We start from the raw sequence: 25,228 nt of genomic DNA, 5'->3' as shown, positions 1-25,228 counted from the left end.
TTGGGAGGGCACCGCAGCAAGTTGTTACTAATACCGAGTGGAGTGCCGGGATATTTATATATTAAAAAAAAATAAAAAATAAAAAATAATAATATATATATATATGTGTGTGTATATATGTATATGTATTTCTCTATCGTCCTAAGTGGATGCTGGGGTTCCTGAAAGGACCATGGGGAATAGCGGCTCCGCAGGAGACAGGGCACAAAAAAGTAAAGCTTTTACCAGATCAGGTGGTGTGCACTGGCTCCTCCCCCTATGACCCTCCTCCAGACTCCAGTTAGATTTTGTGCCCGAACGAGAAGGGTGCAATCTAGGTGGCTCTCCTAAAGAGCTGCTTAGAGAAAGTTTAGCTTAGGTTTTTTACTTTACAGTGAGTCCTGCTGGCAACAGGATCACTGCAACGAGGGACTTAGGGGAGAAGTAGTGAACTCACCTGCGTGCAGAGTGGATTTGCTGCTTGGCTACTGGACACTAGCTCCAGAGGGACGATCACAGGTACAGCCTGGATGGTCACCGGAGCCGCGCCGCCGGCCCCCTTGCAGACGCTGAAGAGAGAAGAGGTCCAAAATCGGCGGCTGAAGACTCCTGAGTCTTCATAAAGGTAGCGCACAGCACTGCAGCTGTGCGCCATTTTCCTCTCAGCACACTTCACACAACAGTCACTGAGGGTGCAGAGCGCTGGGGGGGGCGCTCTGAGAGGCAAATAAAAACCTTATTAGAGGCAAAAAATACCTCACATATAGCCCACAGAGGCTATATGGAGATATTTAACCCCTGCCTAACTTCAAAAATAGCGGGAGACGAGCCCGCCGAAAAAGGGGCGGGGCCTATCTCCTCAGCACACAGCGCCATTTTCTCTCACAGAAAAGCTGGAGAGAAGGCTCCCAGGCTCTCCCCTGCACTGCACTACAGAAACAGGGTTAAAACAGAGAGGGGGGGCACTGATTTTGGCGATATTGTATATATATAAAAGATGCTATAAGGGAGAAACACTTATATAAGGTTGTCCCTATATAATTATAGCGTTTTTGGTGTGTGCTGGCAGACTCTCCCTCTGTCTCCCCAAAGGGCTAGTGGGTCCTGTCCTCTGTCAGAGCATTCCCGGTGTGTGTGCTGTGTGTCGGTACGTGTGTGTCGACATGTATGAGGACGATGTTGGTGAGGAGGCGGAGAAATTGCCTGTAATGGTGATGTCACTCTCTAGGGAGTCGACACCGGAATGGATGGCTTATTTAGAGAATTACGTGAGAATGTCAACACGCTGCAAGGTCGGTTGACGACATGAGACGGCCGACAATCTATTAGGACCGGTCCAGGCGTCTCAGAAACACCGTCAGGGGTTTTTAAAAAACGCCCATTTACCTCAGTCGGTCGACACAGACACAGACACGGACACTGAATACAGTGTCGACGGTGAATAAACAAACGTATTTCTCATTAGGGCCACACGTTAAGGGCAATGAAGGAGGTGTTACGTGTTTCTGATACTACAAGTACCACAAGAAAGGGTATTATGTGGGAGTGAAAAAAACTACCTGTAGTTTTTCCTGAATCAGATAAAATAAAATGAAGTGTGTGATGATGCGTAGGGTTACCCCGATAGCAAATATTGGCGTTATACCCTTTCCCGCCAGAAATTAGGGTACGTTGGGAAACACCCCTTAGGGTGATAAGGCGCTCACACGCTTATCAAGTGGCGTTACCGTCTCCAGATACGGCCGCCCTCAAGGAGCCAGCTGATAGGAAGCTGGAAAAATATCCTAAAAAGTATATACACACATACGGTGGTTATACTGCGACCAGCGATCGCCATCAGCCTGGAGATGCAGTGCTGGGTTGGCTTGGTCGGATTCCCTGACTGAAAATATTTTATTCATGTACAGCATTTAATAGGATGCATTCTATATATATGTATGTGAGATGCACAGAGGGATATTTGCTCTCTGGCATCAAGATAAGTGCGTTGTCCATATCTCCCAGAAGATGTCAGGGACACGACAGTGGTCAGGTGATACAGATCCCATACGGCAGATGGAAGTATTGCTGTATAAAGGGAAGGAGTTATTTGGGGGTCGGTCCATCGGACCTGGGGACCACAGCAACAGCTGGGAAATCCAACCTTTTTTACCCCAAGTTACATCTCAGCTAAAAAAGACACCGTCTTTTCAGCCTCAATCTTTCCTTTCCCATGAGGGCATGCAGGCAAAAGGCCAGTCATATCTGCCCAGACATAGAGGTAAGGGAAGTAGACTGCAGCAGGCAGCCCTTTCCCAGGAAAAGAAGCCCTCCACCGCGTCTGCCAAGTCCTCAGCATGACGCTGGGGCCGTGCAAGCGGACTCAAGGTGGGGGGGTAGTCTCAAGAGTCTCAGGGCGCAGTGGGATCACTCGCAAGTTGACCCCTAGATCGTACGAGTATTATCCCAGGGGTAAAGATTGGAGAGTCGAGACATCTTCTCCTCGCAGGTTCCTGAAGTCTGCTTTACCAACGGCTCCCTCCGACAGGGAGGCAGCATTGGAAACAATTCACAAGCTGTATATCCAGCAGGTGATAATCAAAGTACCCCTCCTACGACAAGGAAAAGGGTATTATTTTTCCACACTATATTGTGGTACTGAAGCCAGACGGCTTGGTGACACATAGTCTAAATCTAAAATGTTTTGAACACTTACATAAAAGGTTCAAATCGAGATAAAGTCACTCAGAGCAGTGATAGCGAACCGGAAAAAAGGGGACTATATGGTGTCCCTGGACATCAAGGATTACCTCCATGTCCAAATTTTGTCCTTCTCATCAAGGGTACCTCTGGTTCGTGGTACAGAACTGTCAATATCAGTTTCAGACGATGCCGTTTGAATTATCCACGGCACCCCGGGCCTTTTTACCAAGGTAATGGCCGAAAAGATGTTTCTTCAAAGAAAAAAGGCATCTAAATTATCCCTTACTTGCACGACCTAAAAAGGGCAAGTTCCAGAGAACAGTTGGAGGTCGGAAGAGCACTATCTAAAGTAGTTCTTCGACGGCACGACTGGATTCTAAATATTCCAAGAATCGCAGCTGTTTTCCGACGATACGTCTGCTGTTCCTAGGGATGATTCTGGACACGGTTCAGAAAAAGGTTTTTCTTCCCGAGGAAAAAGCCAAGGAGTTATCCGACCTGTCAGGAACCTCCTAAAACCAGGAAAGGTGTCTGTACATCAATGCACAAGAGTCCTGGGAAAAATGGTGGCTTTTTACGAAGCAATTCCATTCGGCAGATTCCATGCAAGAATTTTCCAAAGGGATCTGTTGGACAAATGGTCAGGGTCGCATCCTCAGATGCACCTGCGAATAACCCTGTCGCCAAGGACAAGGGTATATCTTCTGTGGTGGTTGCAAAAGGCTCATCTATTGGAGGGCCGCAGATTCGGCATACAGGATTTGATCCTGGTGACCACGGACGCCAGCCTGAGAGGTTGGGGAGCAGTCACACAAGGAAGAAACTTCCAGGGGGTATGGACGAACCTGGAAAAGTCTCTTCACATAAACATTCTGGTACTAAGAGCAATCTAAAATGCTCTAAGCCAGGCGGAACCACTCCTGCAAGGAAAACCGGTGTTGATTCAGTCGGACAACATCACGGCGGTCGCCCATGTAAACAGACAGGGCGGCACAAGAAGCAGGAGTGCAATGGCAGAAGCTACCAAGATTCTTCGCTGGGCGGAGAATCACGTAATAGCACTGTCAGCAGTGTTCTTCCCGGGCGTGGACAACTGGGAAGCAGACTTCCTCAGCAGACACGATATTCACCCGGGAGAGGGGGGTCTTCATCCAGAAGTCTTCCACATGCTAGTAAACTGTTGGGAAAGACCAATGGTAGACATGATGGCGTCTCGCCTCAACAAGAAACTGGACAAGTATTGCGCCAGGTCAAGAGATCCACAGGCAATAGCTGTGGACGCACTGGTAACACCTTGGGTGTACAAATCAGTATATGTGTTTCCTCCTCTGCCTCTCATACCAAAGGTATTGAAGATTATACGGTGAGGAGGAGTAAGAACAATACTAGTGGCTCCGGATTGGCCAAGAAGGACTTGGTACCCGGAACTTCAAGAGTTGGTCACGGACGACCCGTGCCCTCTACTTCTGAGAAGGGACCTGCTACAACAGGGTCCCTGTCTCTTTCAAGACTTACCGCGGCTGCGTTTGACGGCATGGCGGTTGAACGCCAGATCCTAAAAGGGAAAGGCATTCCAGAAGAAGTCATTCCTACCTTGATTAAGGCAAGGAAGGAAGTCACCGCGAAACATTATCACCGCATTTGGCGAAAATATGTCGCGTGGTGCGAGGATCGGAGTGTTCCGACGGAGGAATTTCAACTGGGTCGTTTCCTACATTTCCTACAATCAGGATTGTCTATGGGTCTCAAATTGAGATCTATTAAGGTTCAAATTTCGGCCCTGTCAATATTCTTCCAAAAAGAATTGGCCTCAGTTCCTGAGGTACAGACTTTTGTTAAAGGAGTACTGCATATACAGCCTCCTGTGGTGCCTCCGGTGGCACCGTGGGATCTAAATGTAGTTTTAGATTTCCTCAAATCCCATTGGTTTGAACCATTGAAAAAGGTGGATTTTAAATATCTCACATGGAAAGTGACTATGTTACTGGCCCTGGCTTCCGCCAGGAGAGTATCTGAATTGGCGGCTTTATCTTATAAAAGCCCTTATCTAATCTTCCATTCGGATAGGGCAGAACTGAGGACTCGTCCGCATTTTCTCCCTAAGGTGGTATCAGCGTTTCACCTGAACCAACCTATTGTGGTGCCTGCGGCCACTGGCGACTTGGAGGACTCCAAGTTGTTGGACGTTGTCAGAGCCTTAAAAATATACATTTCAAGGACGGCTGAAGTCAGAAAATCTGACTCGCTGTTGATACTATATGCACCCAACAAGTTGGGTGCCCCTGCTTCTAAGCAGACGATTGCTCGTTGGATTTGTAACACAATTCAACTTGCTCATTCTGTGGCAGGCCTGCCACAGCCTAAATCTGTTAAGGCCCATTCCACAAGGAAGGTGGGCTCATCTTGGGCGGCTGCCCGAGGGGTCTCGGCATTACAATTCTGCCGAGCAGCTACGTGGTCGGGGGAAAACACGTTTGTAAAATTCTACAAATTTGATACCCTGGCAAAAGAGGACTTGGAATTCTCTCATTCGGTGCTGCAGAGTCATCCGCACTCTCCCGCCCGTTTGGGAGCTTTGGTATAATCCCCATGGTCCTTTCAGGAACCCCAGCATCCACTTAGGACGATAGAGAAAATAAGAATTTACTTACCGATAATTCTATTTCTCGGAGTCCGTAGTGGATGCTGGGCGCCCATCCCAAGTGCGGATTATCTGCAATACTGTACATAGTTATTGTTAACAAATTCGGGTTATATTGTTAAGGAGCCATCTTTAAGAGGCTCTTTCTGTTATCATACTGTTAACTGGGTTTAGATCACAAGTTGTACGGTGTGATTGGTGTGGCTGGTATGAGTCTTACCCGGGATTCAAATTGCCTCCCTTATTGTGTACGCTCGTCCGGGCACAGTACCTAACTGGAGTCTGGAGGAGGGTCATAGGGGGAGGAGCCAGTGCACACCACCTGATCTGGTAAAAGCTTTACTTTTTTGTGCCCTGTCTCCTGCGGAGCCGCTATTCCCCATGGTCCTTTCAGGAACCCCAGCATCCACTTCGGACTCCGAGAAATAGAATTATCGGTAAGTAAATTCTTATTATATATATATGTATATATATATATTCAAAGCATATATCCTGAAGACGGTATAAAACCGAAACGTTGATAAGATATCATTGAGTCTGTCATCTATATCCGTGAGTGCCGCACCGATCGTCTGCATATATATATATAATATTTTATTAGAATATCAAATATATAATTTTTATTTATTTTTTACCCCTTGTACAGTACACTAAGGTTTGTGTTCTCATTTATTTTATTTTTTTCTGTTTTCATCCCTAGATCTTAGTGGCTCTATAGCGGCTCCTGATGTAAAATTAAATCTCGGTGGGGACTTTACAAAAGAATCAACAGCCACCACATTTTTGCGTCAGAGGGGTTATGGATGGCTGCTAGAAGTAGAAGAACATGATCCCGAAGACAATAAACCTCTTTTGTAAGTGTTTGCTCAGTCTATGCTGCTTTGGCATTCACCTGTTAGCTATGGATTAATAGGTTCAAAATATTATGATATCTGTCTGCATTTGGCATGATAGATACATTTTTGTGACTTGTCTGTTTGCATGGAATTGCCTGATCTTTAACTGGCTTAATATTGGGCTTGATTTGGGTTTGTACAGCGCTGCAATATTGACACACGTGTTGGCTGCCACAAGATCGCAGCATGAGTGGGCAGCTTTAGCAGAGTCTGGTATAACAGCCTGCAGTTATGCAGACATTGGGCCTAATTCAGTCCTGATCGCTGCTGTTTGTTTTTGCAGAGGTCTGCGATCAGATAGCCGCCGCCCACAGAGAGTGAAAACCCGCCCTCCGTGCAAGTGTGCGAATGCATGTGTACGCTGTGGGAAAACTTTGCCAGACAGCGGATTCATTCGATGGTGAGCGAGTTGCGAGCAGATTTGCAAATCTGTTGCAACTCGCTCACCATCAAATGATTTTTACAGTCTGTGTGTAGCCCAGGACTTACTCCTACAGCGGGATAGAAACAGGCTGATCAGGTCCAGAGCTGACGTCACACACCCGCCATGAAAATGCTTGGGAATGCCTGCGTTTTTCCTGACACTCCCAGAAAACGGGCAGTTACTACCCACAAACGTCCTCTTCCTGTCAATCACCTTGCGAACGCCTAGCGACCAAATTTTTTGCACCATTCTGTCGCTGTTTGAAGTCGCGCCTGCGCATTGTGGTACATGTGCAGTCATTTGATAATCGGCTGCTGTGCTATTTTGCACAACAGCGATCAGGTGTGAATCGGGCTCATTATTTGGAACTGGTATGCACTGACAAAATGCATTATATGATTATTGGAACAAATATGCAAACTTGTTGTTCTGATATTTTATACAGTGCTAATTCTAAAAAACAAAAACAAATGGCAAAGTACTCTCAACACTATGTTGAATAAATAGAAATTAACTTTTAATATAATGATACATTTTTTTTAACATAAAAACTACAAATGTAGATGTACACACTGACAAACAAATCTATAAATTCTTAGGATGTAGTCCTTAAGGGGGGTACTCACGGAGCGATATTCTAAGCAATCTGACTAGATTGCTTAGAATTTATGCATTATCGCTCCGTGTGTACCCCCTATAGCGATGCGCAGCCCCGCGCATCGCTATCGCTGGTGCTAGATTGGCCTGCATGCAGGCCAATCTAGCGGGTCGCTCACTTCACCCGCTGGGTGAAATGAGCAACCCCCCGTCTCCCCCCGCACGCTCAGCACACATCACGCTGTGCTGAGCGGCGGCAGAGATGTGTGCTGAGCGGTTCGCTCAGCACACATCTCTCCCACATCGGCCCGTCTATATGGGCCTTTAGACTATAACGATTGCAAGAGCTCTTATTACCAAATTATCAGCAAATCAGTGCATTAGTAAGTACCTCACTGTTATGTCACATTATAATAAACTGTAGCATCAAGGACTGTATCTTTGATGTTGCCAAATGCACATCACGGATAATTGAATTTCATTAATGACCTAACATGCTCCCTTTTTTGTTTTTATAAAACGTGCCCATTATTCAGTTTATTTTGTATACTGTCCTAACATCTAGGAATTTCCCCACTTATGTGTGTAGTAGTGGTAGTAGTAGTATCTTCCTCTGGACCATGGGGGTTATTCAGAGTTGTTAGCAATTGGGCAAAACCATGTTGCACTGCATGTGGGGCAGATGTAACGTGCAGAGAGATTTAGAATTGGGTGGGTTATATTGTTTCTGTGCAGAGTAAATACTGTCTGCTTTATTTTTACACTGCAATTTGGATTTCAGTTTGACCACACCCCATCCAAATGTTACTTATTGTGCACATGTTATATCTGCCCCACATGCAGTGCAACATGGTTTTGCCCATTAGTGTGCTTTTGTGGTTTGCTAACAACTCTGAATACCCCCCCATGTCTGCATAGGAATTAGGGTTATTTTACAATGTGATAAATGTGCTTGTTATGTTTGTTTCTCAGTGGTTCTCACTTGTAGAAAACTGCTGCGTCATGATAATGGAAGTACTCACTACTGAATTGTTATTTTATTTCTTTTGTTACTTATTTTTATTTTTAGGGAGGAGTTGGACATTGATCTTAAGGATATTTACTACAAAATACGCTGTGTTCTGATGCCAATGCCATCCCTTGGGTTCAACAGACAAGTAGTACGAGACAACCCTGATTTCTGGGGACCACTAGCCGTTGTCCTATTCTTTTCAATGATCTCTCTGTATGGGCAGTTTAGAGTAAGAGTCATTTTCTCGTTATACATTTTGATAAACATGATCATGTATGACAAATATATAACAAAAAGGCTAACCTGAAGAGGCCATAGGGTAAATTTACTATGCAGCGCTTTTCAAAGCTACTGCATTTACAGGGGCAATATTATTAAATAGAAACACACCTGATTTTGTATGTAGTAATTTACTGCTTTAAATCCAGTAGCTAAATCTGCAGAAAATTTGGAAAGTGCTACAAATTTAGCCCCATGTGAGTAGAATTTGATATGCTCCCATGATTCAGTACCTGCAATTACCAGATTCAATTAGCCAAGGTAATTAACCGTTCGCTAATTTGTTTGCTATTCAATTGCAGCCCACGATAAGCTTTCAGGCTGCACTTAACGTTGTGGATTTCTGTTTGAGCCTGAAGGAGGGAGAAATCCTTAATAAGTGCCCTTATTGTGGGCGCTACAAATGCCTTAACACATAGCTCCGGGCCCATGTGTTAACGCACGTCAGGGCAAATTTACTGTGCAAAAGAGGGGCTGGAATTGAATATCGCCCAAGGCTACCACGCTTTTCCCCGTGCAGTAAATTACCATGGCTAATTAAATCCAACCCTTAAAGTGCTATATATATTGAATGGGATATATTTGCGCTGTTTATGTATTTTGTCCCTCATTCCGAGTTGATCGCTCGCTGCCGTTTTTCGCAGCATAGCGATCAGGCTAAAAATCGGCTGTTGTGCGCATGCGTATGGTACGCAGCGCGCACGCGTGAAGTACTTTCACACAAAACTATGCAGTTTAACATAAGCTCGAGCGACGCTTTTCAGACGCTTGAGTGTTCGTAGTGTGATTGACAGGAAGTGGGTGTTTCTGGGTGGCAGCTCAGCGTTTTCAGGGAGTGTGCTGAAAAATGCAGGCGTGCCTGATAAAAAAAATGCAGGAGTGGCTGGAAAAACGGGGGAGTGGCTGGCCAAACGCAGGAACTAAACATTCTGCAGTCATCGCAAGGTAGGAGTAAGTATCGAGCCACTCTGAAACTGCATGCAATTTTTTAGTAGCAGAACTGCTAACCTTTCGTTCGCACTTCTGCTAAGCTAAGATACACTCCCAGAGGGCGGCGGCTTAGCGTTTGCACTGCTGCTACAAGCAGCTAGCGAGCGATCAACTCGGAATGAGGGCCTCTGTCTTTAATAAATTTAATAGTTGTAGAGTGCAATTTCTTGCAGCATATTACATTTGAATACCAAGTTTTAAGGGGTTAATGTACTGTAATGCATTTAACTTTATTATCTTTTACCATTTATTATTTACTGCTACATACTTTGGCACTGGTATTTTTTTTTGTTTGATATGTTTTCTGTTGTTCTGAAGTAAACAGCCACACAAAATTGCATATCCAATATACACTGTAAGAATTGTCTCAACCCCTGTTTACCAAATGTGTGTATGTAATTGTCAATATGCATTTATTAAAGTGCTACTGTTTTGCTTTATTTCTGAAAGGTTGTGTCCTGGATCATAACAATTTGGATATTTGGGTCACTGACCGTCTTCCTACTCGCAAGGGTACTTGGTGGAGATGTAAGTAACTTTTTTTTTCTTTTTAGCGAACTTTATAAGTGATTAAATTGAGAACATTTGAATCACTGATTTCACTTTTCAATCTTTCATTTGGATTTTCCCTTCTACTTACACATCATAGGATGCCCACCTCTTTGAAATTCAGGATGTGTCTCCAAACTGCCCTAGCAGCAGAGTATCCATTGCCCTAGTTGAAAGGATAGACAGTTTGGCTGTGCACATTTTTTCACAAGGGGGTCTCATCGCTCTGTCGGTCATGGCTACAGGACATTGTAACCGTAGTATATCATCAGAAATTGTATCAAAAAATTTTTGAAATTCAAATAAGGAGTAGTTATATCTGCATTGCTAAATCTAAACTTGTAGCCTCAATATAAGATCAGCTGCTAATTACAGTTAAAAGATTATCCTATTCCCCTAAACAAAACATCCACAGACTACAAAATAGTTAGGGGTGCTACTATAAACCTCACTGTTTTTTGCTCACTAGGTGTTGGCAAAATCGAGCAAGGTTTTCCCTCTTGTAGTTATTCGTAATGGGCCTTATTCACATGAGGACGAATTAGAAGCATGGAAGCAGCAGCGATAGCACTAATACCATAATGCAGCAGGAGGCATCACACCTGCGTTCATTACTGGTCCAGGGTGCGTCCTAGCTGCCTGACCCATGGGGTTGCGCAAGCCGGCCACTGTAGGTCCTATCAAGAGGCCAAGATAATTCGTCCTCTGATGGAGGTTCTGCTTCATCCTCCCCCACAATGGCAGCGACACGCCCAGGGCCAGATTAAGGATGGTTGGGGGACCAAGGGCAATGAAGTTGTGGAGGCTCCAAGTGGTAAAATTCCTGAGAAACAACCACCCTCACTTATACATACATACATACATACATATCCCTCCATGCACACTGTCATACACACACATCTCTCCATGTACACTTATACATGCACAAATATCCCTGCATGTACACTGTCCTATATCCCTTACATGTACACTGTCATATAGCCCTCCATGTACACAGTCATACGCATATAGCCCTCCATGTACACGGTCATACGCATATAGCCCTCCATGTACACAGTCATACGCATATAGCCCTCCATGTACACGGTCATACGCATATAGCCCTCCATGTACACGGTCATACGCATATAGCCCTCCATGTACACGGTCATACGCATATAGCCCTCCATGTACACGGTCATACGCATATAGCCCGCCATGTACACGGTCATACGCATATAGCCTGCCATGTACACGGTCATACGCATATAGCCTGCCATGTAAACTTATGCATGCACTGTCCTATATCCCTCCATGTACACTGTCATACACACACATCTCTCCATGTACACTTATACATGCACAAATATCCCAACATGTACACTGTCCTATAGCCCTTGCATGTACACTATCCTATAGCCCTTGCATGTACACTGTCCTATAGCCCTTGCATGTACACTGTCCTATAGCCCTTGCATGTACACTGTCCTATAGCCCTTGCATGTACACTGTCCTATAGCCCTTGCATGTACACTGTCCTATAGCCCTTGCATGTACACTGTCCTATAGCCCTTGCATGTACACTGTCCTATAGCCCTTGCATGTACACTGTCCTATAGCCCTTGCATGTACACTGTCCTATAGCCCTTGCATGTACACTGTCCTATAGCCCTTGCATGTACACGGTCATACGCCTATAGCCCTTGCATGTACACGGTCATACGCCTATAGCCCTTGCATGTACACGGTCATACGCCTATAGCCCTTGCATGTACACGGTCATACGCCTATAGCCCTTGCATGTACACGGTCATACGCCTATAGCCCTTGCATGTACACGGTCATGCGCCTATAGCCCTTGCATGTACACGGTCATGCGCCTATAGCCCTTGCATGTACACGGTCATGCGCCTATAGCCCTTGCATGTACACGGTCATGCGCCTATAGCCCTTGCATGTACACGGTCATGCGCCTATAGCCCTTGCATGTACACGGTCATGCGCCTATAGCCCTTGCATGTACACGGTCATGCGCCTATAGCCCTTGCATGTACACGGTCATGCGCCTATAGACCTTGCATGTACACGGTCATACGCCTATAGACCTTGCATGTACACGGTCATACGCCTATAGCCCGCCATGTAAACTTATAGGTTCTATATCCCTCCGTGTACATTTCTAAATGCACAAATATCCCTACATATAAACTGTCGTACCCACGTACATTTTCTTACACCTACACATGCATATATCCCTCTTTGTACACTGTTGTACATCACCCCCAAGTACACTGTCCTACACGGTCGAGTCACTTTATTATAACCACCAGCTAATAGCCAGAGTTACTGCTGTGTGCAGCACAGACAGCAGCTAGACGGGCTGGGAGTGACTGGGTAAGATGCTGGTAGGTTGGCACTACAGATGTGCGGCGGGCACTTTTCGTGTTTTGGTTCTGGTTCCATCCTCGTGTTTTGGATCTGGATTGGTTTTGCCAAAACCACCTTTTCGTATTTTGGTTTTGGATCTGGATGATTTTTGAAAAAAACATAAAAACCGCTAAAATCACAGAATTTGGGGGTAATTTTGATCCTACGGTATTATTGACCTCAATAACATTCATTTCCACTCATTTCTAGTCTATTCTGAACACCTCACAATATTGTTTTTAGGCCAAAAGGTTGCACCGAGGTGGCTGTATGACTAAGCTAAGCGACACAAGTGTGCAGCACAAACACCTGGCCCATCTAGGAGTGGCAATGCAGTTGCAGACAGGATGGCACTTAAAAAAAACTAGGCTCCAAACAGCACATCATGCAAAGAAGTAAAAGAGGTGCAATGAGGTAGCTGTATGACAAGCTAAGCGACACAAGTGTGCGGCACAAACATCATGGGACGTGCTGGAATTTGCCCAGATGTAATACATGCACAATATTGGTGGCACAGGAGAGCGTACCCTTAAACCACACACACAGCAAAGCCTGTAAAATTAATTTGGATAATAACCCTTTTATGTGGAACTATATATAATAATATGCAGCACAGGCGAGTGTACCCCTACACCACACAGGGCAAAGCCTGTAAAAATTATATTTGGATTAAATGTTAATAACCCCTTTATTTGGAGTAAATGATATACAGCACAGGACACTACCACTGGTCTGATGCAGGACAACACAGCGACACTGTAAGGGACTTATTATACAGCAGCACTGGACATATGGCAGCAGAGGACACCACCACTGTGACTGGTCACTGGACTGACTGATGCAGCTAAGACACTACACTGGACTGAGCAGCACAAGATAGCACTATAATCGCCACTCCACTTTCCCGCCCGCACAGACACTGAGGGTGAAGACACGTCCTCTCATTACACTCTACAGGACTGGAGTGAAAATGGTGGCGATGCGCGGCTCCTTATATGGAATCCAAACCTCGCGAGAATCCGACAGCGAGTTGATGACGTTTTGCCTCGTTCTGGTTTCCGAGTCAGGCGGGAAAACCCGAGCCGGACTCTGATCCGGGCTCGGGTAGTGAAGTTCGGTTCTCTGAGAACTGAACCCGCTCATCTCTAGTTGGCACAGGTACATTTTGACAGTAAGCTACTCAACTGTAGTGTCGGTCTGCTCTCACGCACCTTCGTAGCCAATGTTCACCCCTCACATCAATGGCACATGGTGCTCCGCAGTTTCCACGTCTGCTATTCACAATGGTGCCATTTGTTCAGTCACAATACACCTTCAACACAGCAGCACACAAACTGCACTGTTTCAGAAATACTGCCACCCTTGGCCCGAAAGCTGATAAACATCCCTTTTTGTAACTCTGATAAATCGCCCCTTTTACCCATGACAACATATGTGTGTAGACGACCTATTGCACACTTATATACCCACCAAGCCAGCACACGATATGTGACGTACTTCATGGGCTATGCACTGCCAACGTCAAATGTAGGAGGTGGTCCTAATAAATGTGACTTAACCGTGTACCTCTCTCCATGTAACAATGACCCCCCACCACACACACACACCTCCACCGTCGTGGTGCATCAGTCAAGAGGATGTGTGTGGGGGCCCAGGGATGACCACCCCACCCTTAATCCGGCTCTGAATGTGTGCAGTGTGAGGTTCTGACAGCGCTTCATACTTCATTGAATCTGCCCTTTAGGAACTAAGCACTAGAGTTAGTAAAACTTTTGCTTCATGAATTGGTTGTAAATATCAGACAAGCCTTTTAGGTCGTATTACCATTACACACATTACTTTCTCTAAAGTCCCAGTTTGATGTAAATGCACACAGACTACTCTTACAGTGTAGTTTTTTTTTTTCTTTTTTCCAAGGTCTATTGCTGTAAGGTTAGATTGTTAGCCTTTATAATATTATTTATATTTATTGTTTCAACTACATTTATAAAAAAAATTTCTAACACCCTTCATTGCCCTATTTTACAGGTGGCTTATGGGCAGGTTCTTGGTGTTATAGGGTACTCCCTGCTTCCATTAATTGTGATTGCGCCTGCACTACTAGTGGTTCGACCCTTTGAAATTGTTTCCACAATAATAAAGGCAAGTTATACTGTATATCTATGTGTAGGTTTCTTTCACTACGGGTTTGTTTGTTTTGTTTTTTTTAATTTAATTTAACAAAATATTTGTTTGAAAGACTAGTATATATTTCTTTACAATGGTAAAGAAATCTGGACATGATTTAGATAAACAAAGTTCTAATCTGAAGTTATTAAGGCACTGCAACCTTACCATTTCACTTTGCCTCATTGTGTATTGAACAAGTACTGTACATGTTAGATATAATTTTATGTTTTTCCTCTATACATTCTATTGGGAAACTTGAGTGTTGCATTTCCAACCTTCTTGCCTGCTCTGTCATGTGTTTGATCTTTTACGCACCTCTTTATACCACCATGACGTCATACCTGTTACTTGCCACATAGCTAATGATCCATTTTTCTTTTACGTCCTAGGGGATACTGGGAATCCATTTAGTACCACGGGGTATAGACTGATCCACTAGGAGCCTTGGGCACTTTAAGAATTTGATAGTGAACACTGGCTCCTCCCTCTATGCCCCTCCTACCAGACTCAGTTTAGAAAATGTGCCCGAGGAGCCGGTCACATCTCTGGAAGCTCCTGAAGAGTTTTCTGCATTTATTTTAAAAGTTTATTATTTTCTCTTACGTCCTAGAGGATGCTGGGGTCCAGATTAGTACCATGGGGGTATAGACTGGTTCACTAGGAGCCATTGGCACTTTAAGAGTTTGAGAGTGTGGGCTGGCTCCTCCCTCTATGCCCCTCCTACCAGACTCAGTTTAGAAAATGTGCCCGGAGGTGCCGGTCACAGCTAGGTGCGCTCTACAGAGCTTCTTTAGTAAAAGTTTATTTTAGAGTTTTTTATTTTACAGGGAGGCTGCTGGCAACAGCCTCCCTGCTTCGAGGGACTAAGGGGGGGGAGTAGTGTCCGCCCTGCCGGGTCTGAGCCACTATCTCCGCTGACAGGACACTGAGCTCCTGAGGGGATCGAACGTTCCCCGCCACAGGGGATCGCTCACCCCTGCAGCATGCCGCCACCCCCTTACAGAGCCAGAAGATCAGTGGCGAGTGAGTCACCGACCCCCATCGCAAGCGGGGAGCCGGTGTGAAGATTGCGGCAACAGGGTATGGAGGCAGTACTGACTGCGCTCCGGGGATCAGCGGTACATAGTGTGGCGCTGTGAGGGGCACCCTGAGCCACCGCCTACACCCTACACTGACCAGAAAGCCTGTCAGGGTCCCAGGATCGCTGCCAGCACAATTCCTCAGGCCAGTATAAACTCCAGCAGAGCGGGAAGACCGTGCCATTAAGGCGGCTGAGCTTCTCCTCAGAGCGGTCCCAGCAGCGTTCAGCGCCATTTTCCTGCCTGCAGAAACGCTGTCGGTGAAGAGCAGTCCCTCCAGAGCAACTCCAGCAATCTCTTACGGTACCAGGGGGTGGTAGAACGAAGAGGGGAGGCTGTGTAAGACTGTGTAACCTATTAAGGTGCACAGTCGGCGCTGGTTGGGGTCTCCCTATACCTTGACAGCGCTGTGTGTGGGTTGGCTCCAATCTCTGTGTCTCTCTTGCCATTTTTGGGGGTGAAACACTGTCTAGCCTTCCCTGTGTGAGTGGAGTTTTTGGGATCTCCATTTAGCTCTGTCCAGGGACTCTGTGTCATGCTGCAGAGGATATGTCCTCCCAGGATGATCTCATTCCATGTAATCAGGATTGCACTGTTTTAGCGCAGATACAAGCAAGGGAGCCTGAATGGTTATCCTCTATCAAATCTATGATTTCTCAGGTTTCTACTAGGGTTGCACAGAATTAATCTGCAACTCAGGTTTTACAGAACTCTATGGCGGTTTGGTCCGGTTCTGTTACCTCAGGGCCTCCCTCTGTAGGTTCCCACAAACGTGCTCTTGCCCAGATTATGCAAGATGACACGGATACCGATTCTGACACTGCAGACGGTGATGGGGATGTGCTCAGGGGGGCCGCATCTCTTGCTAAAGGGGTGCAGTTGATGATAGCCTCTATCAGGGATGTGTTGAATATTGCTGATACAACACCTGAGCAGGTTGAGCAGGCTTACTTCACTGACAACAAGACAGCCTTGCTAACCTTCCCTGCGTCCAAAGAATTAAATGCTATTTCTCTGACGTCCTAGTGGATGCTGGGGACTCCGTAAGGACCATGGGGAATAGACGGCTCCGTAGGAGACTGGGCACAATTAAAGAAAGATTCAGGACTATCTGGTGTGCACTGGCTCCTCCCTCTATGACCCTCCTCCAGACCTCAGTTAGATTTCTGTGCCCGGCCGAGCTGGATGCACACTAGGAGGCTCTCCTGAGCTCCTAGAAAGAAAGTATATTTTAGGTTTTTTATTTTACAGTGAGACCTGCTGGCAACAGGCTCACTGCAACGAGGGACTAAGGGGAGAAGAAGCGAACCTACCTAACTGGTGGTAGCTTGGGCTTCTTAGGCTACTGGACACCATTAGCTCCAGAGGGATCGCACACAGGACCCGACCTCGTCGTCCGGTCCCGGAGCCGCGCCGCCGTCCCCCTTACAGAGCCAGAAGCAAGAAGTGTCCGGAAAATCGGCGGCTGAAGACTTATGTCTTCTCCAAGGTAGCGCACAGCACTGCAGCTGTGCGCCATTGCTCCTCATGCACACCACACACTCCGGTCACTGATGGGTGCAGGGCGCTGGGGGGGGGGCGCCCTGAGCAGCAATATTAACACCTTGGCTGGCAAAACTGACACCATTTATAGCCCTAGAGGTTATATAGGTGTAAATTACCCCTGCCAGATTTACACAAACAGCGGGAGAAAGCCCGCCGAAAAAGGGGCGGAGCCATCTTCCTCAGCACACTGGCGCCATTTTCCCTCACAGCTCCGCTGGAAGGATCGCTCCCTGGCTCTCCCCTGCAGTCCTGCACTACAGAAAGGGTAAAAAAGAGAGGGGGGGCAATAAATTTAGGCGCAGTGTATATAATACAAGCAGCTATAGGGGAAAACACTCTGTATAGTGATATCCCTGTGTTATATAGCGCTCTGGTGTGTGCTGGCATACTCTCCCTCTGTCTCCCCAAAGGGCTTTGTGGGGTCCTGTCCTCTGTCAGAGCATTCCCTGTGTGTGTGCTGTGTGTCGGTACTGCTGTGTCGACATGTATGATGAGGATAATGATGTGGAGGCAGAGCAAATGCCTGTGAATGTGATGTCACCCCCTGCGGGGTCGACACCTGTGTGGATGGACTTATGGAAGGAATTACGTGACAGTGTCCGCTCCTTACATAAAAGGTTTGACGACATAGGACAGCCGGCTACTCAGCTTGTGCCTGTCCAAGCGTCTCAAATGTCATCAGGGGCTTTAAAACGCCCGCTACCTCAAATGGCAGACACAGATGTTGACACGGATACCGACTCCAGTGTCGACGACGATAAGACTAGTGTACCTTCCAATAGGGCCACCCGTTACATGATTGAGGCAATGAAAAATGTATTACACATTTCTGATAGTACCCCAGGTACCACAAAAAAGGGTATTATGTTTGGTGAGAAAAAACTACCAGTAGTTTTTCCTGCATCTGAGGAATTAAATGAGGTGTGTGTGAGGAAGCGTGGACTTCCCCCGATAAGAAATTGATAATTTCTAAACGGTTATTGGCAGCGTACCCTTTCCCGCCAGAGGATAGGTTACGTTGGGAAACACCCCCTAGGGTAGATAAAGCGCTTACACGTTTATCAAAAAAGGTGGCACTACCGTCTCCGGATACGGCCGCCCTAAAGGAACCTGCTGAGAGAAAGCAGGAGGCTACCCTAAAAGCTATATATACACACACGGGCATTATATTGCGACCAGCGATTGCATCGGCATGGATGTGCAGTGCTGCTGCTGCGTGGTCAGATTCCCTGTCGGATAATATTGATACTCTGGATAGGGACAATATTTTGCTGACAATAGAGCATATAAAAGACGCTGTCTTATACATGCGTGATGCACAGAGGGATATTTGCCGGCTGGCATCAAAAGTAAGCGCAATGTCCATTGCCGCCAGAAGGGGGTTATGGACTCGGCAGTGGTCAGGTGATGCCGATTCAAAAAGGCACATGGAAGTTTTGCCTTATAAGGGGGTGGAACTGTTTGGGGATGGTCTTTCAGATCTCGTTTCCACAGCTACGGCTGGGAAATCGACATTTTTGCCACAGGCTACCCCACAGCAAAAGAAAGCACCGTATTATCAAGTACAGTCCTTTCGGCCCCATAAAAACAAGAGGGCTAGAGGCGCATCCTTTCTGCCGAGAGGCAAAGGTAGAGGGAAAAAAACTGCAGCATACAGCCAGTTCCCAAGAGCAGAAGTCCTCCCCCGCGTCCGGTAAGTCCACAGCATGACGCTGGGGCTTCACAGGCGGACCCGGGTACGGTGGGGGCCCGTCTCAGAAATTTCGGCGCACAGTGGGCTCTCTCACAGGTGGATCCTTCAAGTAGTATCTCAGGGGTACAGGCTGGAATTCGATGCGTCTCCCCCCCGCCGTTTCCTAAAATCTGCCTTACCAGCAACTCCCTCTGCCAGGGAGGCAGTGTTGGTGGCTATCCAAAAACTGTATTCACAGCAAGTGATTGTCAAGGTACCCCTCCTTCAACAAGGAAAGTGTTACTATTCCACAATGTTTGTGGTACCGAAACCGGACGGTTCGGTGAGACCCATCTTAAATTTAAAATCCTTGAACACATATATCAAAAGATTCAAGTTCAAGATGGAATCGCTCAGGGCGGTTATTGCGAGCCTGGACGAGGGGGATTACATGGTCTCCCTGGACATCAAGGATGCCTACCTGCATGTCCCCATTTACCCTCCTCATCAGGAGTACCTCAGGTTTGTGGTACAGGACTGTCACTATCAGTTCCAGACGCTGCCGTTTGGGTTATCCACGGCACCGAGGGTCTTTACCAAGGTAATGGCCGAAATGATGATACTCCTTCGGAAGAAGGGGGTTTTAATTATCCCGTACTTGGACGATCTCCTGATAAAGGCGAGGTCCAAGGAACAGTTGTTAGTGGGGGTAGCACTTTCTCGGGAAGTGCTGCAGCAGCACGGCTGGATTCTCAATATCCCAAAGTCACAGCTGGTCCCGACGACACGTCTTCTGTTCCTGGGAATGATTCTGGACACAGACCAGAAAAAAAGTGTTTCTTCCAGTGGAAAAAGCCGAGGAGTTGTCATCTCTAGTCAGAAACCTCCTAAAACCAGGACAGGTGTCGGTACATCAATGCACGCGAGTCCTGGGAAAAATGGTAGCTTCGTACGAAGCAATTCCATTCGGAAGGTTCCACGCAAGGATTTTCCAGTGGGACCTGTTGGACCAATGGTCCGGGTCGCATCTCCAGATGCAGCAGCGGATAACCCTGTCGGCAAGGACCAGGGTGTCACTACTGTGGTGGCTGCAGAGGGCTCATCTACTAGAGGGCCGCAGATTCGGAATACAGGACTGGGTCCTGGTGACCACGGATGCCAGCCTTCGGGGCTGGGGAGCAGTCACACAGGGAAGAAATTTCCAAGGGCTGTGGTCAAATCAGGAGATTTCACTACACATAAATATCCTGGAGCTAAGAGCCATTTACAATGCCCTATGCCAAGCAAGTCCCCTGCTTCAAAACAAACCGGTTCTGATCCAATCAGACAACATCACGGCGGTCGCCCATGTAAACAGACAGGGCAGCACAAGAAGCAGGAGGGCAATGGCAGAAGCCACAAGGATTCTCCGATGGGCGGAAAATCACGTGCTAGCACTGTCAGCAGTGTTCATTCCGGGTGTGGACAACTGGGAAGCAGACTTCCTCAGCAGACACGACCTTCACCCGGGAGAGTGGGGGCTTCATCCAGAAGTCTTCCGATTGATTGATTGATTGTAAACCGTTGGGAAAGACTACAGGTGGATATGATGGCGTCCCGCCTCAACAAAAAGCTAAAAAGATATTGCGCCAGGTCAAGGGACCCTCAGGCGATAGCTGTGGACGCTCTAGTGACACCGTGGGTGTACCAGTCGGTTTACGTGTTTCCCCCTCTGCCTCTTATTCCCAAGGTGCTGAGAATAATACGAAGGGGAAGAGTGAGAACTATACTCGTGGTTCCGGATTGGCCAAGAAGAACTTGGTACCCGGAACTTCAAGAGATGCTCTCAGAGGACCCATGGCCTCTACCGCTAAGGCGGGACCTGCTGCAGCAGGGGCCCTGCCTGTTCCAAGACTTACCGCGGCTGCGTTTGACGGCATGGCGGTTGAACGCCGGATCCTGAAGGAAAAAGGTATTCCGGAGGAAGTCATTCCTACCCTGATCAAGGCCAGGAAGGATGTGACTGCAACCCACTATCACCGCATTTGGCGGAAATATGTGGCTTGGTGTGAGGCCAGGAAGGCCCCAACGGAGGAATTTCAACTGGGTCGTTTCCTGCATTTCCTGCAAGCAGGGGTGACGATGGGCCTCAAATTGGGGTCCATTAAGGTCCAGATTTCGGCTCTGTCGATTTTCTTTCAAAAGGATCTGGCTTCGTTGCCTGAAGTTCAGACTTTTGTCAAGGGAGTTCTGCATATTCAGCCTCCTTACGTGCCTCCTGTGGCAACTTGGGATCTCAATGTGGTTTTGGGATTCCTGAGGTCACATTGGTTCGAGCCACTTAAAACCGTGGATTTGAAATATCTCACGTGGAAAGTGGTCATGTTGTTGGCCCTGGCTTCGGCCAGGCGTGTATCAGAATTGGCGGCTTTGTCGTGTAAAAGCCCTTATCTGATTTTCCATATGGATAGGGCAGAGTTGAGGACTCGTCCTCCGTTTCTCCCGAAGGTGGTATCAGCGTTTCACTTGAACCAACCTATTGTGGTGCCTGCGGCTACTAGGGACTTGGAGGATTCCAAGTTGCTGGACGTAGTCAGGGCCGTGAAAATTTGTTTCCAGGACGGCTGGAGTCAGGAAAACTGATTAGCTGTTTATCCTGTATGCACCCAATAAGCTGGGTGCTCCTGCTTCTAAGCAGACCATTGCTCGCTGGATTTGTAACACTATTCAGCTTGCGCATTCTGCGGTAGGACTACCGTAGCCAAAATCAGTAAAAGCCCACTCCACAAGGAAGGTGGGCTCATCTTGGGCGGCTGCCCGAGGGGTCTCGGCACTGCAACTTTGCCGAGCGGCTACTTGGTCAGGGTCTAACACTTTTGCTCAATTTTACAAATTTGATACCCTGGCTGAGGAGGACCTTGAGTTTGCTCATTCGGTGCTGCAGAGTCATCCGCACTCTCCCGCCCGTTTGGGAGCTTTGGTATAATCCCCATGGTCCTTACGGAGTCCCCAGCATCCACTAGGACGTCAGAGAAAATAAGAATTTACTCACCGGTAATTCTATTTCTCGTAGTCCGTAGTGGATGCTGGGCGCCCATCCCAAGTGCGGATTGTCTGCAATACTTGTAAATAGTTATTGTTCCACAAATCGGGTTGTTATTGCGAGCCATCTGTTCAGAGGCTCCGTTGTTATCATACTGTTAACCGGGGTTCATATCACGTGTTGTACGGTGTGATTGGTGTGGCTGGTATGAGTCTTACCCGGGATTCAAAATCCTTCCTAATTGTGTCAGCTCTTCCGGGCACAGTATCTTAACTGAGGTCTGGAGGAGGGTCATAGGGGGAGGAGCCAGTGCACACCAGATAGTCCTGAATCTTTCTTTAATTGTGCCCAGTCTCCTGCGGAGCCGTCTATTCCCCATGGTCCTTACGGAGTCCCCAGCATCCACTACGGACTACGAGAAATAGAATTACCGGTGAGTAAATTCTTATTTTTGAGAGAACGTGGGAAAACCCAGAGAAAAAATTCCAGATCCCTAGAAGGGTTCTGGTTGCTTTTCCTTTCCCTGAGGAGGATAGAAAAAAATGGGAAAACCCACCTATAGTGGACGCGTCTGTATCCAGACTCTCCAAAAATGTGGTTTTACCTGTCCCAGGATCTACCGCCTTAAAAGAGCCGGCTGATCGCAAAATTGATACTACGCTCAAATCCATATACACGGCTTATGGGGCGATACTACGTCCTACTATTGCCTGTGCATGGATTTCCAAAGCTATAGTAAAGTGGTTAGGCACGTTACTTGAGGATTTGGATACAATGGATAAAAGTGACGTTGAATTGTTTTTACGTAACATTCAGGATTTTGCAGGATTTTTGGTGGAATCCATGAAAGACCTGGGTTCAGTGGCTGCAGGAATTTCTTCAATGTCGGTATCCGCTCGTCGAGGACTGTGGCTGGGCTAGTGGTCTGCCGAACCGGAATCCAGGAGAGGTGTGGAGATCCTACCCTACACAGGTCAGGCTCTCTTTGGGGAAGCGTTGGATGCGTGGATCTCCACGGCTGCAGCGGGTAAGTCACCTTTTCTTCCCTCAGCTGCACCTGCTACGAAGAAACCTTTTTCTTCAGCTGCATAACAGTCCTTTTGGGTTGCTAAAACAAGAAAGGCCAAACCGTCCAACACCTTCTTTAGAGGAGGCCGACCAAAATCCAATAAACCTGCTGCTGCGGGTTCCCAGGAACAGAAGCCTGCTTCAGGTACGCCAAAGTTCTCAGCATGACGGTGGACCGCGTGGCCTGGAGGTAGGGCCGGTGGGGGCGAGACTCAGACATTTCAGTCACGTCTGGGTGTCGTCCGTCCTGGATCCCTGGGTACAAGATATTGTGTCCCAGAGGTACCGGCTGGAATTTCAAGATCTCCCTCCTCACCGGTTCTTCAAATCAGGCTTGCCAGCAGACAGGGCTACCCTACAGGGAGCCATCCAGAAGTTGGTGGAGGCACAGGTTATTGTACCAGTTCCTCCCCAGATGCAAAACAAAGGTTACTATTCGAACCTTTTCGTGGTACCGAAACCGGATGGTTCGGTCAGGCCCATTCTGAACTTAAAATCACTAAACCCCTTTCTGAGGGAGTTCAAGTTCAAAATGGAGTCGCTAAGGGCGGTGATATCAGGTCTGGAGGAGGGGGAATTCCTGGTATCCCTGGATATCAATGATGCGTACCTCCACATTCCGATTTGACAGCCGCATCACGTTTATCTCCGATTCGCACTGTTGGACTGTTATTTTCAATTCCAGGCCCTGCCATTCGGCCTCTCCACAGCACCGAGGGTTTTCACCAAGGTGATGGCGGAAATGATGGTTCTCCTCCGCAGACAGGGGGTGAACATAATTCCATATTTGGACGATCTGCTGATAAAGGCGTCGTCCAAGGAGAAGCTGTTACAGTCTATAGCTCTCACGACCCAGCTTCTCAGGGAACATGGTTGGATCCTGAATCTTCCAAAATCACATTTGGAACCAACCAGGAGGCTGTCATTTCTGGGAATGATCCTCGACACGGAAGTGCAGAGGGTGTTTCTTCCAGAAGAAAAAGCGTTGGTGATACAAACAATGGTCCGGGATGTCCTGAAGCCAGCCCGGGTGTCTGTTCATCAGTGCATTCGCCTTCTGGGAAAGATGGTGGCCTCTTACGAGGATCTGCAGTACGGGAGATTTCATCCTCTGTCCTTCCAACTGGATCTCCTGGACAAATTGTCGGGATCTCATCTACACATGCACCAGAGAATACGTCTGTCGCCAAAGGCCAGGATCTCACTCCTCTGGTGGCTATAATTACCTCACCTTCTGGAGGGCCGCAGATTCGGGATTCAGGACTGGATCCTTTTAACCACGGATGCAAGTCTCCGGGGCTGGGGCGCAGTCACTCAAGGGGAAACCTTCCAAGGAAGGTGGTCAAGTCTGGAAGCCGGCCTGCCGAGAAACATTCTGGAATTAAGAGGCGTCTACAACGGTCTTCTCCAAGCGGCCCATCTTCTGAGAAATCGGGCCATTCAAGTGCAGTCGGACAATGTAACGACAGTGGCTTACATAAACCGGCAGGGCGGAACGAAGAGCAGAGCTGCAATGTCAGAGGTAACAAGAATCATCCTCTGGGCGGAAAAACACGCTTTGGTGCTGTTGTCAATCTTCATTCCGGGAGTAGACAACTGGGAAGCGGACACGATCTCCATCCAGAGGTGTTCACGGAGGTGACAAATCTTTGGGGTGTACCTCAAATAGACATGATGGCCTCTCGTCTCAACAAGAAGCTCCTGCTGTATTGTTCCAGGTCAAGGGACCCGCAAGCCGTGGCGGTGGACGCCCTAGTGACTCCGTGGGTGTTCCAGTCAGTATACGTGTTTCCTCCACTTCCACTCATTCCAAGGGTTCTAAAACTCATAAGGAGAACAAGAGTTCAGGCAATCCTCATTGCTCTGAACTTGCCAAGAAGAGCTTGGTACGCGGATTTTCTGGACCTACTGCTAGAAGAGCCGAGGCCTCTTCCTCTTCGGGAGGACCTGCTGGAGCAGGGACCGTTCGCTTATCAAGACTTACCGCGGCTACGTTTGACGGCATGGAGGTTGAACGGCAGATATTAGCTCGGAAGGGCATTCCGAACAAAGTTATTCCTACCCTGATACTCCTTTCCTAGCCTGTAACATCTAAACATTACCATCGCATTTGGGAAAAATGTGTCTTGGTGTGAATCCAAGAAGTTTCCTATGGTGGAGTTTAAACTTGGGTGATTTCTCTTCTTCCTCCAAGCAGTTGTGGATATGGGCCTGAGAT

The 25,228-nt window shown here is 47.3% G+C and overlaps 1 protein-coding gene across 1 annotated transcript in view; it reads left to right on the top strand.

Annotated features, from left to right (window-relative positions):
* YIPF4 (Yip1 domain family member 4) overlaps nt 1-25,228 on the top strand; it is a 158,775-nt gene that overhangs the window by 95,085 nt on the left and 38,462 nt on the right. The window contains exons 2-5 of the mRNA XM_063917947.1: nt 6,003-6,156; nt 8,289-8,460; nt 9,951-10,028; nt 14,484-14,597. Coding sequence (XP_063774017.1) covers nt 6,003-6,156; nt 8,289-8,460; nt 9,951-10,028; nt 14,484-14,597 — 518 coding nt within the window. The remainder of the gene's footprint in view (nt 1-6,002; nt 6,157-8,288; nt 8,461-9,950; nt 10,029-14,483; nt 14,598-25,228) is intronic.

The sequence above is a fragment of the Pseudophryne corroboree genome, chromosome 4 (assembly GCF_028390025.1).
Source record: "Pseudophryne corroboree isolate aPseCor3 chromosome 4, aPseCor3.hap2, whole genome shotgun sequence".
Classification (NCBI taxonomy): domain Eukaryota; kingdom Metazoa; phylum Chordata; class Amphibia; order Anura; family Myobatrachidae; genus Pseudophryne; species Pseudophryne corroboree.
The sequence above is the reverse complement of the archived record's forward strand: the minus strand, read 5'-3'. Positions and strand labels throughout refer to the sequence as shown.